The 14,680-nt window shown below is 39.9% G+C and overlaps 1 protein-coding gene across 8 annotated transcripts in view; it reads left to right on the plus strand.

Annotated features, from left to right (window-relative positions):
• The window catches only part of LOC131105440 (intermembrane lipid transfer protein VPS13B-like), a 265,748-nt gene that overhangs the window by 124,127 nt on the left and 126,941 nt on the right, over positions 1–14,680 (plus strand). For 4 of the 8 annotated variants that reach the window (XM_058053560.1, XM_058053556.1, XM_058053559.1 and 1 more), the window contains 5 exons: positions 595–709; positions 5,764–5,899; positions 7,693–7,965; positions 8,029–8,176; positions 8,280–8,394. In XM_058053560.1, coding sequence (XP_057909543.1) covers positions 595–709; positions 5,764–5,899; positions 7,693–7,965; positions 8,029–8,176; positions 8,280–8,394 — 787 coding nt within the window. Of the gene's footprint in view, positions 1–594; positions 710–4,002; positions 4,070–5,763; positions 5,900–7,692; positions 7,966–8,028; positions 8,177–8,279; positions 8,395–14,680 lie in introns of those variants that run through there. The other 4 variants (XM_058053558.1, XM_058053557.1, XR_009119934.1 and 1 more) reach the window with 4 other exon arrangements.

Here is a 14,680-nt window from a genome sequence, read left to right on the forward strand (position 1 = left end):
AATATCGACCTGTTTTTTTATGAAAGGTATTCTTTAATTACTTCTGTTGGGAATGCGCTGACTACTAACTTGGGATGTTTTTTTTTTTTTTTTCCACACAGTATCCACAATAAAGCTGACTAGCCTTGTTTTTCCAATGTTAAGAAGCCATTAAGAACCACTGTTTCTCCAAATCACCACATCTGTGACTGTGGGACTTTTTCAGTGGAAACAATGACAACGATCAGCTAAGCTCCCAGGCTTGCTTCATAATCAGTTCACGTAATCGGTTTGTAGCGAATGAAACATATTTTCCCCGGCGGTGTGTCGTTGAATTTTCACACAAGGTGCAGTGAGGAATGCATATGATATCCATTTACTGTATATAAATACATATTTTGTGAGCAATTAGTATTTTGTGACATGCACAATCCTCATTTTGGCAAGCTGAGGTTTTATACTTGAGTAATTTATTCACTCGTTTGACGGCATAAAAGTGTGACACAATAACGAGCCCCTCCCATCATTAACAGTGTTCCAGTCTCAGGATTAATGTGCAGCCAATTTGCAGGTCATACTTCCATACTTCCAAGCGTGTTTCTTCTTTTTCAACAGAAGTCTGCATGGTCAGTGAACTAGAGGACCTCAGCGCCTCAGTCGATATCCAGGATGTCTACACGAAGATCAAATGTAAAGTCGGCAGTTTCAACATTGACCACTACAGACACAGGTGGAGTATTTGTATTTCTGTTGTGATCATATACTTTATATACTTTATATACAATACGTCCATCATTTATGTGTGAGCATATCCATGGGGAAAAGCAACAATCACCACTTAGCCCCCAAGTCATAAATCACTACACACTCTCTCACATAAACACTTTACCGCCAACAACAATTTCGAGTTACCATTCACCTCCATAAGGGGGATTTTTGTGATTATCACTCCAGCGTCATCTTTTTTCCAGACAGCTATAGACAAAAAAAAAAAACCAAAAAAAAAAACCTGGATGGACGATTTGACTCTTCTTTGGGCTGGCCCAAGTCTGACTCACAGAGCAGAGAAGTTCAGTTAGTCCATCCGTCATTTTATTTGCGCCTGTGGTGTCTGAATTGATTCATAGAAACATTAACGCATTGGAGGAAAACTGCTGGGCACGGTTCCAAGACATGCTAGTATATAGAAATCCTGCAACTTCCATATGAAATACTACGACTAAATGACAGTTGCTGTATTTACTGTTGTTTTTCTGTATGAATGCATGTATGTTTTTTTTTGCAGTCTTATTTTTTTTTTTTTTGTGTACGTGCCTGAGGTCCACTTAGCAGGAGGCAATTCCCTTCGCCTCATTCTGAGAAGATAACGAACCAAGCTTCTTGGATCCCGAAGCCCATAATGTGTTTGTGTGTGTTTCCAGCTCTCTGTGCTTACATGCCTGTGTAAATATGTTCTTGGCTTTAAGTGCCTCTTTCTCTCATCGAGCCAGACAGTGAAGTGGGGATGGAACCTCCTTGCCTTGAGTCCACATGGAACCCTGTCATTGGCAATGATTGCTTGAACCACAGAAATGATAACAGAAAAGGATTTTTTTATTTGCCAGATTTTGAAATTACCTTCGCTTGTTTCCAAGGCGTAAGTTATAGTCTTGAGTTACTGGTCGGAGGGCGATTGGCTTGGTCTTGAACCTGAACATGGGATTCTTGAAGACCTCCCTGGCCTTTACTATGGGCATTTGACTTTGGAATTAGTACATAAACTTTCCTATCTCTACAGGAGTGTGCATAATTGCCACAAAGACTGGGTCATTTATTGATTGATCATTTAGTAGGTTAATGAAGAAGATAATGAATACATTTAATGTACATTTAATAGACCAATTTAAACTGATCAACAGTTTGATATTTCTGCACAAACCCCAGTTGGATGAAATTGTTGCAGAGATGCATGTCTCTATGCGTATAGTCTGATTCTGTGTGGTATTTAAAGCAATATATATAACAGAATCTAAATTCATTTTTTTAATAATCAGTATAATAAATACATAAAATAGAAATTATTTAACTTCGACAAAAAATTTTTCATCTGACTCTTGATGTCTTACTGCTGGGGGAAAAAAATGTAGTTAGGTCATGCTAGTGTCAAAGGTACATATATCACTGACACTTAGATTTTTATCAAACATTGAGAACAACAAGGGAGTGGAGAAGGTACTGAGGATGATAAAGAGCTCCCTCATGATATAGCAAAAGGTTGCTGTTAGGTTTGGGAATCTTCCCATAATGAGGCAGAGAATAGGAATTTAAGGGAAAATAAAAGAAATGTTCAAGGGTGACCATGTTTTGATTACCGAAAACCAGGACACTCATCCTGGCAATGAGATGTCCAAATGATACTGGAAGCTTACTCAGAGATGCCTGATGATTTCAATACAGGCAATAACATCAGGCGGGCCACCTCAATGCTATTTTCTAAACCGTTCCGAAGGCCAAATGGAATTGAAGCCCAGGCCAGATTTGGCATTGTTCGATTTTTGAAAGCGAACGGTAAATTTGTAAAAATTATATTTATATATCATGGCACCAGCCATGATGAGCTAGCGCTCTACAGTTCATGGCAATGTGCAAAACAGAGCATTTTACAGTGATTATAGTGAATATTGCAGACTTACGGATAGTGTGAACATCCAGCAGCAACGCAACATTTTGGCATGACTACTATTTAGATGGAAAATATACTGAACCCAGTTGATGATATACCCCGAGAAGTGTTTGTTTACTCTGCCTTAGCTGCCTTAGAGGTGTTTATACCCTGATGATGTCACTTCCAGGAATGAGGCTGAGCTGCAAGCTCGTTTATAATGGCTGGTGTCATGAACTATAAGTGTAGTATTTGAAAATATACCATTTTACAAACAATATAGATAGATAGACTTTCTTTATTGTCATTGCACAATAACACAGCAGTGAAATTGCCCATGAAATGTTGCCTGGCTCCCGTATAATAATAAATAATAATGTTGAGAATAAATAGATGACATCAAATATGAATAGCATATATATAGCAATATATTTGCAATATATAGCATACATGTTGTAAGCAAAGTTGACGGATCATGCCAGGGACCCTTTAAAGTGACATGCACACTAATGTACATATAAAAAAAAACGTAGGAATTTCCAGAGACATCAATAAGTTCAATCAATGTTCACTCATCCAAAACGACAAGAACAAAATGCCACAATCATGAACAGAAAGGCAATGATGTGGCATAAATATATCAACTTAATGTTCTTTTCTGAAATACAGATACACCAAAAAGAGATTGACTGACTGACAAAGTTATGGCTGATTTCTTCCAGCTGCTCAACAAATTATTTGAAGACAGATGAGATGTTCTATTGAGGAGAAATTCCTTAGGAATCGATGTGTATTAGTCAAAGTCACTGACATTAGAAGCAGGTAGTCCCCATAGTGACATAGACGTGAGAGAAATAATACAGATGGTTTTGATATTATTTCCATATCTTCCAATATGTCTCCAGCCTACAATCATCTGGTACCCAAACCAATTCCCTACAGACCGGAGTCAAAATCAGAGCATGTGGTCCGTATAGAAGAATTCCGACAGCTGAACCCAAATAGAAACTAATTATTTAATCTTATCATGATTTTTTTTTTCTTTACAAATGCTGTGTTTCTGTTTACCGCAATAATTTGATTCCAATGCCAGAATGTATATTTGGGTTTCATGTTCTTTATCTTTAGATTTCCAATTCAAATACTGTCTCTTTTAATTCTTTGAAGAATTGTTTACAAAATTCTATCCTACGTGCAATTATACATTGTATATACATTGTATAAACAGCTCATACTGCTTGAGGACCAGCAAGTGGTTTACTGATCCCAAAGCTAGTTTCTAAATGATGTCATTAGAGACATGAGCAGACTGTGTCGCCGTAGAATAATAATAATAATAATCCTAGATGCCTATTGAAACATGGCCTTGTGTTTGTCTCCAGGCCAGGTCAAGGCTGGCACTCGGGACTTTATGAAGGACTCCTTCTGAACTGCAAAGATACAGCCGTGGTGAGGCCTCTGCCTGTCCCACAGCAAACCAGCATTCGGCCTCCTTATACTGCTTTAAAGATGGGGGTCTATATATCTCCAAATGCTGGACAGACAGGAAAAAAAAAAAAAAACCTGGCAGTGACTCAGGGTGTTCAGACATATTTTGTTGAGATACACCCTAACAAATTGGATCAAGTCAGAACAGTCTGACAAGAAATAAGCTATCGCATCTCCCTGTCTCTCCAGTGGTTTGAAATAGCTTCATAATCAAATTCCTGAAATCTGGTGGCATCGTCTTCCATCTTCTTGTTGATTCACTCTTACACCGGGAGATGTTCTTATACTGGTCTCTAATTATAGGTTATCACATGGTTTGTCTGGTATCAGGCCAGGTATCATGCCTTCGGTCGAGGGCTGATACTGACACGCAGGGGGCATGATACCGGGCCTGATACCAGACAAATCATGTGATGATCTTATTATCACATACTATTTAATCATGAGCTTATTATCACGTACTATTTAATCTAAAGACCATTTTGTTTCCAGAAAATGTTCAGTTTATTACATGTATTACAGTAAACCTCGGATATATCGGATTCAATTGTTCCCACTGGTTTTGTCCGATATAAGCGAAATCCGTTATATGCGTATACCGGAAAATGTCCTTTTTACGCATATATCGAATTTATATCCGATATATGCGTAAATCGGATTTTATCCGTTATAAAAAGGCACTTCCTTGACTATGTTTCCAATGTACCCGGACGCGCAGGCAACGCTGCAAATGACGTCGTATAGCGGCCTGTCACGATTCGGCGAATCGGAGCGCCACTATGCGGCCATCCGATATATGCGAGGGAAATTTAATGGAAATGCATTGGAACGGGACTGGAGATTTTGTCCGAAATAGGCGAAATCCGTTATAAAAAATCCGATATATGCAATTAATTTTTATTGGAAATGCATTACAGACAAATCGGTTCTTTTTTTATCTGTCCGTTGTGAGCGAATTTCCGATATATCCGAGTCCGATATATCCGTGGTTTACTGTATATCAATTCAACAATTGCAAAAATATTTCAACAATAATATTTTATCAACAGTCTTATCTTATAAATGTCTGACAATTAAAGTTCCATTAATCAAAGTTTGGGTTTTTTGGTGACTGGAGAAGCACTAGGCACTAAGCACTTCGTGTGCTGTTCTCTGATTGGTTGTTTCACGGCCACGATACCAGAGCAGTGCGCTCTGAGTGGACAGCTACGGGGGCTGATACCGGACATGGTTAAACTTTATATTTTATCAGTATCATTTCGGCCTTTTCCCGTATCATTCATGGGCGGTTTCTAGGGTACAGGGCCAATTAATACTGTAGTATGTGATAATGCTCAATATCAATAATACATCATCAGTAATACGTATGAACTATTGTCATATCGATCGTATGAGACCATTGCACAATATTTGAGGTGATTCATGCTGGCGCTGCTTCCTTTGGTTGGACTGATTAACTCTTTGCTTTCCCTCCCCAATTATCTAAGGATCCACTTGAATCTAATGAACTTCATTGTTGCCGCCATCACATCTGTGATTTTTTATTTTTTTTTATTTATTTACTGCTTTTCATTCTGGAGACACGCACTTATGTTTCCTGCATCTGCTGTCTCTATCCCCTTTTGTGCACCTATTGTCTCTTTCCTCACCTCCAGTATGGAGGAGGGTGTTGGAAGCAGCTGTGGAGGAGTGGTCCTCTCTTGCACTGACAAGCTGAACAGACGCACTGTGTTGGTTCGACCAGTCAGCAAGCAAGATTCTTTCAGCCACATCTCTGGCCTTTTCCCTCCTGTAAGAATATGTTTCTTCTTCTGTGGAGCTGCCTCTGCTATACCCCCCATCAGTAGTGGCTGAAAAAGGTTGTGTGCATTGCTCAGAGATACATTTTGGCAAACATGTTTACCGTAAATCTGTACCTGTTATGAATTATAACACTTGAATAAAGCCAGTCCAAAAGGGATGTAACTCTCAAGATGATGTGACGCTCTGAGGAATGTACTTACAACCTGAGAGTTGGCTTCAATTATTGCAGGACCTTTTCCCAAGGGGCACATAATTGTATGCTTCAAGCTGTTTTTCAATTACACAGTGATTTATGAGTGGTTTCACGGATGCTCAGTCCACTTTAACTGAATGTTTTGGAAGACTATTCCAGAGTCTCTTAGAATTTTTTTTTTTTTTAGCCCTGTCACAAAAGTTTATTACATTCACAGTGAGCTCTGCTTGTCACTCTTCTAACTGTAAGATTTGTAAGAAATATATTTACACTAGCGCTCAAAAGTTTGGGATCACTTGGAATTTTTTTTTTGGACAGTCTGAGATATGGCTTTTTTTTTGGCAATCCTGCCATAAAGTACAGCATTCTGAAGTCGCCGCTTCACTGTTGATACTGACACTGGTGTTTGACGGGTAGTATTTAGTGCAGCTGCCAGGTGACAACGTGTGCATCGTTTTTCTGTCCTTGTTAGACCCAGTTTGTGCTGCTCTCTTAGGCGAGTAGTTAACAGCATGGTAAGAGATTTTAGTTTAGATTTTTAGATGGGTTTTCTAATAATCTATTATCTTGGTAAAATGATGAACTTGGATTAGCAGCCATACCAGGAGATTGATGCAGAGGACTGACAGTTGTTGATAGTAGGCCTCTATGCAAAAATGTAGATCATTCTTTGAAAATGATCCGATTAATTTTGTTTGTGAAATACAGTAAACCTCGGATATATCGGATTCTATTGTTCCCACTGGTTTTGTCCGATATAAGCGAAATCCGTTATGTGCGTATACCGGAAAATGTCAGTTTTACGCATATATCGGATTTATATCCGGTATATGCGTAAATCGGATTTTATCCGTTATAAAAAGGCACTTCCTTGACTAGTATGTTTCCAATGTACCTGGACGCGCAGGCAACACTGCAAATGACGTCGTATAGCGGCCTGTCACGATTCGGCGAATCGGAGCGCCACGATGCGGCCATCCGATATATGCGAGGGAAATTTAATGGAAATGCGTTGGAACGGGACCGGAGATTTTGTCCGAAATAGGCGAAATCCGTTATAAAAAATCTGATATATGCAATGAATTTTTATTGGAAATGCATTACAGAAAAATTGGTTCTTTTTTATCTGTCCGTTGTGAGCGAATTTCCGATATATCCGAGGTTTACTGTAGAATTTTTTTTCTGAAATGCATGAAAATTTGTTTTTCTTTGGAAAACCAAGAAATTTGCAAGTGATCCCAAACTTTTGAGCGGTATTGTATATATAATTATCTTTATAGCGCTGTCTTCATTAATGGGTCTTTCAAATTAGCTAGCCAGACTTTTGTTTGTTTGCTGATCTTAATCAGACTTAATCATAATCAGCTTTTTTGGGGGGGTATCAGTAGCCTGGCAAAGTTAAGGTCGCCCAATCCAACAACTTAGGACACTTCAGCATTACTGTAAGAATTAATTTTGAACAGTAAGTCAGTCCACATCATAGCCATTTAACACTATGTACTTTTTGTTGTTGTTGGTGTTGGTTCATGTATTTTTCCTTAGACACTTGTCACGGTAATGATTATTTTCCTTTCTCATCACCGGCCAGACAGCAGCCAAGGTGTTGGAAGGCTCTCACCAGCAGCATGGATTTTTGTCCATTACCTACACACAGGCAGTCACAAAAAACGTTCGTCATAAACTCACCACACGGCCTGAACGGCCGACACGCAGCAACGCGACCTCGACCAGTCAGCGGGTCACTGCTGATCCACTCGCAGACGGTTCACCTCAGTACCTGAGAGAAATCCTTCTGACAGCCCAGCCCTTTGATGTTGTCCTCTCATGTCCTTTATTAACCACCATAGCTGGAATATTTCAGGTAAGAATTATGTGATTCATTATCAAGGTACCAACAAAAACTCAATTTGAACTGTTTTTTCAGACAACAGTACCAAGACGCTACAAAGACCGTGGGAAGTCGGCAGGTCAGCCTATGAGAAGCCACACACTGACGTCTCGGTGTTTGCCTCTCATCTACATCAACACTAGCTTGATCAGGGTCTTCTGTCCAGGGGCACCAGACAGAACAGGTAAAACTGGTCTGTCAATCATATCTATTTAAGTTGTATAAGTTGTAATACCGCAAGAATGCATACCCCAAACATACCCCAACCACTGTTATTTGTGTGTAAGAAGATCTGCACGCAAGCAAAGAAGACACGTTGGTACTGAAGTTGGGTTCCGTCAGCATGGCTCCTCAGGCTGATAACACTCTTACTCGCACAGTGCTACGTAAAGACCTCTACCAGTAAGATCAATTGAAATTATTTGAAGTAAATTATGTGCCTGGTTACGAAATAAGAAAAGTCAGCATTTCATTGTGTGTCAATGCAAAAAAAACAAACAAACCCAAAAATCAAAACAGCAATGTTTTTGATTCTGCTACTTAATGCACAGTTTAATATTGTCGAGTCCTCCACTTTTGGGTATGGATTAGTTCGATATTTAATCAAAGTGTTGTGGTATATGATTGTGATATGGACTACGATCATCAAAGTCCAGCAAATTATCCAAATTCTGGCTGGTCAATTGAAGTACAGTAAACCTCGGATATATCGGATTCAATTGTTCCCACTGGTTTTGTCCGATATAAGCGAAATCCGTTATATGCGTATACCGGAAAATGTCCGTTTTTCGCATATATCGTAAATCGGATTTTATCTGTTATAAAAAGGCACTTCCTTGACTATGTTTCCAATGTACCTGGACGCGCAGGCAACGCTGCAAACGCTGCAAATGACGTCGTATAGCGGCCTGTCACGATTCGGCGAATCGGAGCGCCACGATGCGGCCATCCGATATATGCGAGGGAAATTTAATGGAAATGCATTGGAACGGGACTGGAGATTTTGTCCGAAATAGGCGAAATCCGTTATAAAAAATCCGATATATGCAATGAATTTTTATTGGAAATGCATTACAGAAAAATTGGTTCTTTTTTTATCTGTCCGTTGTGAGCGAATTTCCGATATATCCGAGTCCGATATATCCGAGGTTTACTGTATTTTGTTTATGCAACAGATTTGAAACTGCATAGGATAATACATATTTGATCTCATGAGTCTTTCCCACTTAACAGTTAAGCTGCATCAGCAATGACATCTTTAGGATAAACACGTCTGCCAGCTAAAACAAAAGACTCATATGGTTCAAAGCTGCTCGGCTAGGAAAATCTAAACTTCTAAGGGGAATATCTCGGCACAAAACATGTTTCCCTGCTATAGGCCGTGCGGAGGATCTGGATTGTGTCATAGCTGCCTGGAAACCATCGCCTCACATTGTGTCTGTGAGAAAGCATTTGTTTGAATGGGCAGATATGGCGCTGGCAAACATATGTAATGAGGGAGGGATAAAAGTGATGCCTAATGCATTGTGCAGCTGCAAGTGAGATGTGTGCTGACGCACGATGTAATGTGGAGAGGGGAAAAAAATGAAGGAGGACAACACTTGCTTCAACCAGCGGGAATGTCCTGAAAGGGCAGAATGCATGTAGCAGGCGGTTGGAGGTGGTCCTGGCCACCTGGCCAAGGGGTATGCCTGACAACCGAAAACACAGAGAGGAGGACATGCATTGATACGGGACATTATTCTGAAATGGAAAAAAAAAAATGAAGTAATGTGATGGTAGGGCGGCACGGCGGTCAAGTGGTTAGCGCGCAGACCTCACAGCTAGGACACCAGGGTTCAATTCCACCCTCGGCCATCTCTGTGTGGAGTTTGCATGTTCTCCCCGTGCATGCGTGGGTTTTCTCCGGGTACTCCGGTTTCCTCCCACATTCCAAAAACATGCTAGGTTAATTAGCGAAATTGTCCATAGGTATGAATGTGAGTGTGAATGGTTGTTTGTCTATATGTACCCTGTGATTGGCTGGCGACCAGTCCAGGGTGTACCCTGCCTCTCGCCCGAAGACAGCTGGGATAGGCTCCAGCACCCCCGCGACCCTTGTGAGGAAAAAGCGGTAGAAAATCAATGAATGAATGTGATGGTACACCAATGGCACAATGCCGGATGTTTGCTACTGTACCAGTGTAATTAATACTACACCTTAGCTTTGAAAGGAGGAAATGAACATATAGTATCTGTTGTGTCGTGAACGTAAGCCTTTTGTTTCAGCCTACTCCTTTTGAGCTTCAGTGCTGTCTATGATGTGATTTGATCGTAAATTAAGTGTCGGTTGCTCAGTAAAGTAGACATTTTTCATTCTGCCAATAGAAACTGAGTTGCAGTCACTCATGATCAGTATCGAAAAAAAATGTATAGAGCTTGGCCTTTTGAAGTTAAGATACATTCCGGAACCTTCAGAGCCACTTACACGAATTTCAAATGGGGGTGGGCAAACTACGGTCAGGGGGCCGCATGCGGCCCACCAAGTGTTTGAATCCGGCCCGCCAGTTTCTTTGTAAGTATTTCAACTTTTAACATACAAGCTGGCAACATGACTTAGAAGACGGATAAAAAAAAAAAAAAAAAGTTAAAAAAAATCTGTAAAATTCAATTCGTAATTTGATAGGGTGAGCTGCATGGCGGTTGAGTGGTTAGCGCGTAAAGAAAAAAAAAAAATCTGTAAAATTCAATTTTTGTAATTTGATAATTTGATGTGGTGGGCTGCATGGCGGTTGAGTGGTTAGCGCGTAGACCTCACAGCTAGGAGACCAGGGTTCAATTCCACCCTCGGCCATCTCTGTGTGGAGTTTGCATGTTCTCCCCGTGCATGTGTGGGTTTTCTCCGGGTTTTCTCCCACATTCCAAAAACATGCTAGGTTAATTGGCGACTCCAAATTGTCCATAGGTATGAATGTGAGTGTGAATGGTTGTTTGTCTATATGTGCCCTGGCGACCAGTCCAAAGTGCTCCTGAAAAAAGGGACATGAGAACATATTGCTGATAGTATAACACTTTTACAGATAAAATTAGACAACTAATTCAATGCAGGATGTTAGAATTATAAGCGTAAAATAGTGTGTGTGTTAAATATATTTTCTGGCACCCCCGGACAATTTTGTTAACTCAACGCGGCCCACGAGTCAAAAAGTTTACCCACCCCTGTCTTAAGACATCCATCCCTACGATTAGTGTATGTAAACCTCTGACCATAAACGCACCATTGCTAGTGATTTACTGACTGTTATCATTTAGTTTTATCCAAGTCAGTTTCAGAAAGTGAACTGTATGTTTTATGTTTGTTTATCGTGAATCTTCACCATATACTTTGCTTGCACAGAAATGTGTTGACCATGTTGTTATCTTGTCAGATGATGACTGATGCTCTTGTAAACATAAAAATATAGTTTGCTTCCCCAAAACAGCCATGCTATTTCACTCAGAAAATATCTGCCTATGGTAGTTTGAGGCTCTGCGGCTGTCGTACCACATCTGCTCAAAGAAAGAGATAGGCTCCACCCTAACTCATTATTTTTCTTGAAGCCTTTAACATTCACATACAGTACACATATAAATATCATATACTCTGTAAAGTGCACATAACATTCTTTAAATTATGGACATATGCAATACATATTACCACATGCATGACATATTCAAGATTCATATATGCACTCGCCGTTACCGACACCACCAGCAGACATGTGCATGTGTGTAAACAAACCATGTTTAGAGTAAACCACTTCCCATTCTGAGTTGAACCCAAGAATTAAGTCATATAAAGTTATTGTGTGGACATTTTTTTTCGTCCTTAGGAAACATTAACTTCCTCATCTACTTCTCTGGTCACATTTGAGCCTCAACTCAAATATACTTGTTTACAAACGACTGCAAACTTCGCGTTTTTGCTGTAATTCTGTGTATTGCCCATCTCTAATCACGTCCATTGATCGTAACTCCCATGACCAATCCAAGCAGCAATGGTGTTGATAACCACATTTACATGGACCCAAATATTCCAATTCCATTTGGGTTATTTGCTCAAACGGAAAGAATGTAACGTTTGTATACACCTCATTCCGAAAGAAAAGTGCCAATCCGAATGAATATATAATCGGATTCACAGGGGTGGAAAATCCGATTTACGCATATATTGGATATAAATCCGACATATGCGTAAAACGGACATTTTCCGGTATACGCATATAACGGATTTCGCTTATATCGGACAAAACCAGTGGGAACAATTGAATCCGATATATCCGAGGTTTACTGTATTAGCAAGATTGAACTTTATCTTTTCCTGTTCCCGGGTGCGTTCTTTCAGCGAATGCTGAGATATGACGTAACACGCAGCTCGAGACGTTCTTCGATTTAAAAAAAAAAATGGAGGCGAGCAATCGGCACTGGACTGCTGCGGAAAGTTTGTTTTTGATTCAAACTAAATTTCAAGACTGGACGAACGAAAAACTGGCAATACGGAGTTATTCCAACAAGTGAAAGAAAAACTTAAGGAAGTCGGTATCACGTGATGTTGGTGTTTACGCTTTACTGGGCATGCACAATTGACTGTTCTGGTTGATTATAGCGCCGCATGTAAACACACAATTGGAATATTCCTTTCCATGTATACCATTGCTTTCGGAAAGGTCATTCGGAGAAAGAGAAAAACTCCTCATGCAAACGTGGCTATTGTCTCCTGTACATGAAACGACTTAGAATGTCAAACACCGGGGTCGAGTGCAATACCACCCTGGGAGACAAGACGCCAGTGAAAACTGTAAAGTATCGAGATGATTTTCACTAACTCCTTTCCAGTTTCCATTTCAGCCTGAACATTTTCAGTGCGCTATATGCTGTATGTATATATATACGGTATACTTGTACATATACAGCATATCAAGCTCTTCAAAGAAAGCTAAATAAACCTGTGCCTGTACGACGGCATAGCTAAACTGGTATCAGGCACTCGATTCATTTGGTAGCAATTAACGGTTTCATGTGACCATGTGATACTGAATTTTGTTTTCATAAAAGAGGGAGGTCCCCGGTGGCTTCTCCGCTAAGCAGGAATTATTACACAGAGCTCAAGGCTTCCCCTTTTTCCTCCCTCTCCATCTTGAGCTACAAGGCCGCTGTCAATTTACACAGCTGAAATAATTTTCCTCTCTTGAAAAATTATGTGCGTGAGTGCTGGTCTGAGGAATGTCCAGCATGCATTCAACCCAGACTTTCTTGTGGTTTGGACCCTTTTCTTAAAGTCACACTGATCTTTTACTTCCCCCTTATATGTATTTTTTTGGTCATTATTATTTTTAAAATCTTCTCACGGAACACCTAATTGAGGGATTCCTGTTTGCTCGTACGATGGTGATCAGAAAACGGTGCACCATGTTTAACGCTGACAGTAATCATTAGTGGCGTCACAAGATGTAACCAGATGAAGGTGGGCACTCGGCCTGGGACGATAATTAATTCATTAATACCATAATCAGTGAAAATGCATGTTTGTTCTATAGAGCAATGGCATGAAAGAAGCGGTCAGTTATGGAGTCTCAGTAGGAAGAGGCGGGGCGCTTAGTCATACACACAGTGCAGAAGACTGTAACTGTACAAATTAAATCAGTAGATTGCAATATATTGTAAATTTATACTCGTATACCCAATCTTGTCATCTCATGATTTCGTAATAATGGTAATGGTTTTATTTCATTTGAACATGCATCAGATTACAATTGAATGCATCACATAATCAGTTCACAGTTCCACATGTCCAAAAGGAGTAGGAAGAAGCAAAGCTTATTAAATCCTACCCCTCCATCTGGTACTTTTACAAAGAGTAACTGTTACATTTGTTCACTTCCTGCTTTCCATAATTCAGTTTAAGGTTTTTTGTTTTTTTTTTTTTAAATAAAAATAAAATTCACCTACTTCGTACCGAAGTAGGTGAATTTCAGAGTGGTTTATATGCAAATTGAAGTACCATGTCTGAATGTGCAGTGTTTTTTCCTCCCATGGATACAAGCAGACAACGCTTGCCTCAGTGTGTCTGCATATATATATGTGTGTGTGTGTGTATTTGTGTCTTACACTGTCCTGCACACTTCCTGACAACTCCTAAATGACACAGCTCTAGATTCCACCACGTACGTATCACAAACCCGTTACCTCATGGTCTGTCTGAGAGAGAGACCAAGGCAGCATCCTGCAGTGTTGCAGAATGTGTTTTTTTTTTTGTTTTGTTTTGTTTTGATTGATGCACATGTCTGCATTTCTGTGGTAACGGGGAGGCTTCTGTTGTGTCAGTAGTAATAAAGAGCAAAGCCAAAATGGAGTTACTATATCAATAGACTTCAACCATTCTTGTCTCGTAATGTCATGCCCCTTTTCCGCTTGCTTTTCTCTTTCCATATTTGTGTTTGATATAATGTATGATACTCTTATGACTATTACTGATAGTTCCATCACATTAGCCACGTATACATGGACCCAAATATTCCAATTCCATTCGGACTATTTGCTCAAAGTGCCAATCCGAATGAATATATAATCGGATTCACAGGGGTGGAATATTCCTTTCCCCAATCCGATTGAGGTATCTTGTACCCGCTCAATCGGAAAGTTGTCAGACTGCGTTCTTCTTCGTGGTGTT

Source organism: Doryrhamphus excisus, chromosome 17 (assembly GCF_030265055.1).
Source record: "Doryrhamphus excisus isolate RoL2022-K1 chromosome 17, RoL_Dexc_1.0, whole genome shotgun sequence".
NCBI classification, from domain to species: Eukaryota; Metazoa; Chordata; class Actinopteri; order Syngnathiformes; family Syngnathidae; genus Doryrhamphus; species Doryrhamphus excisus.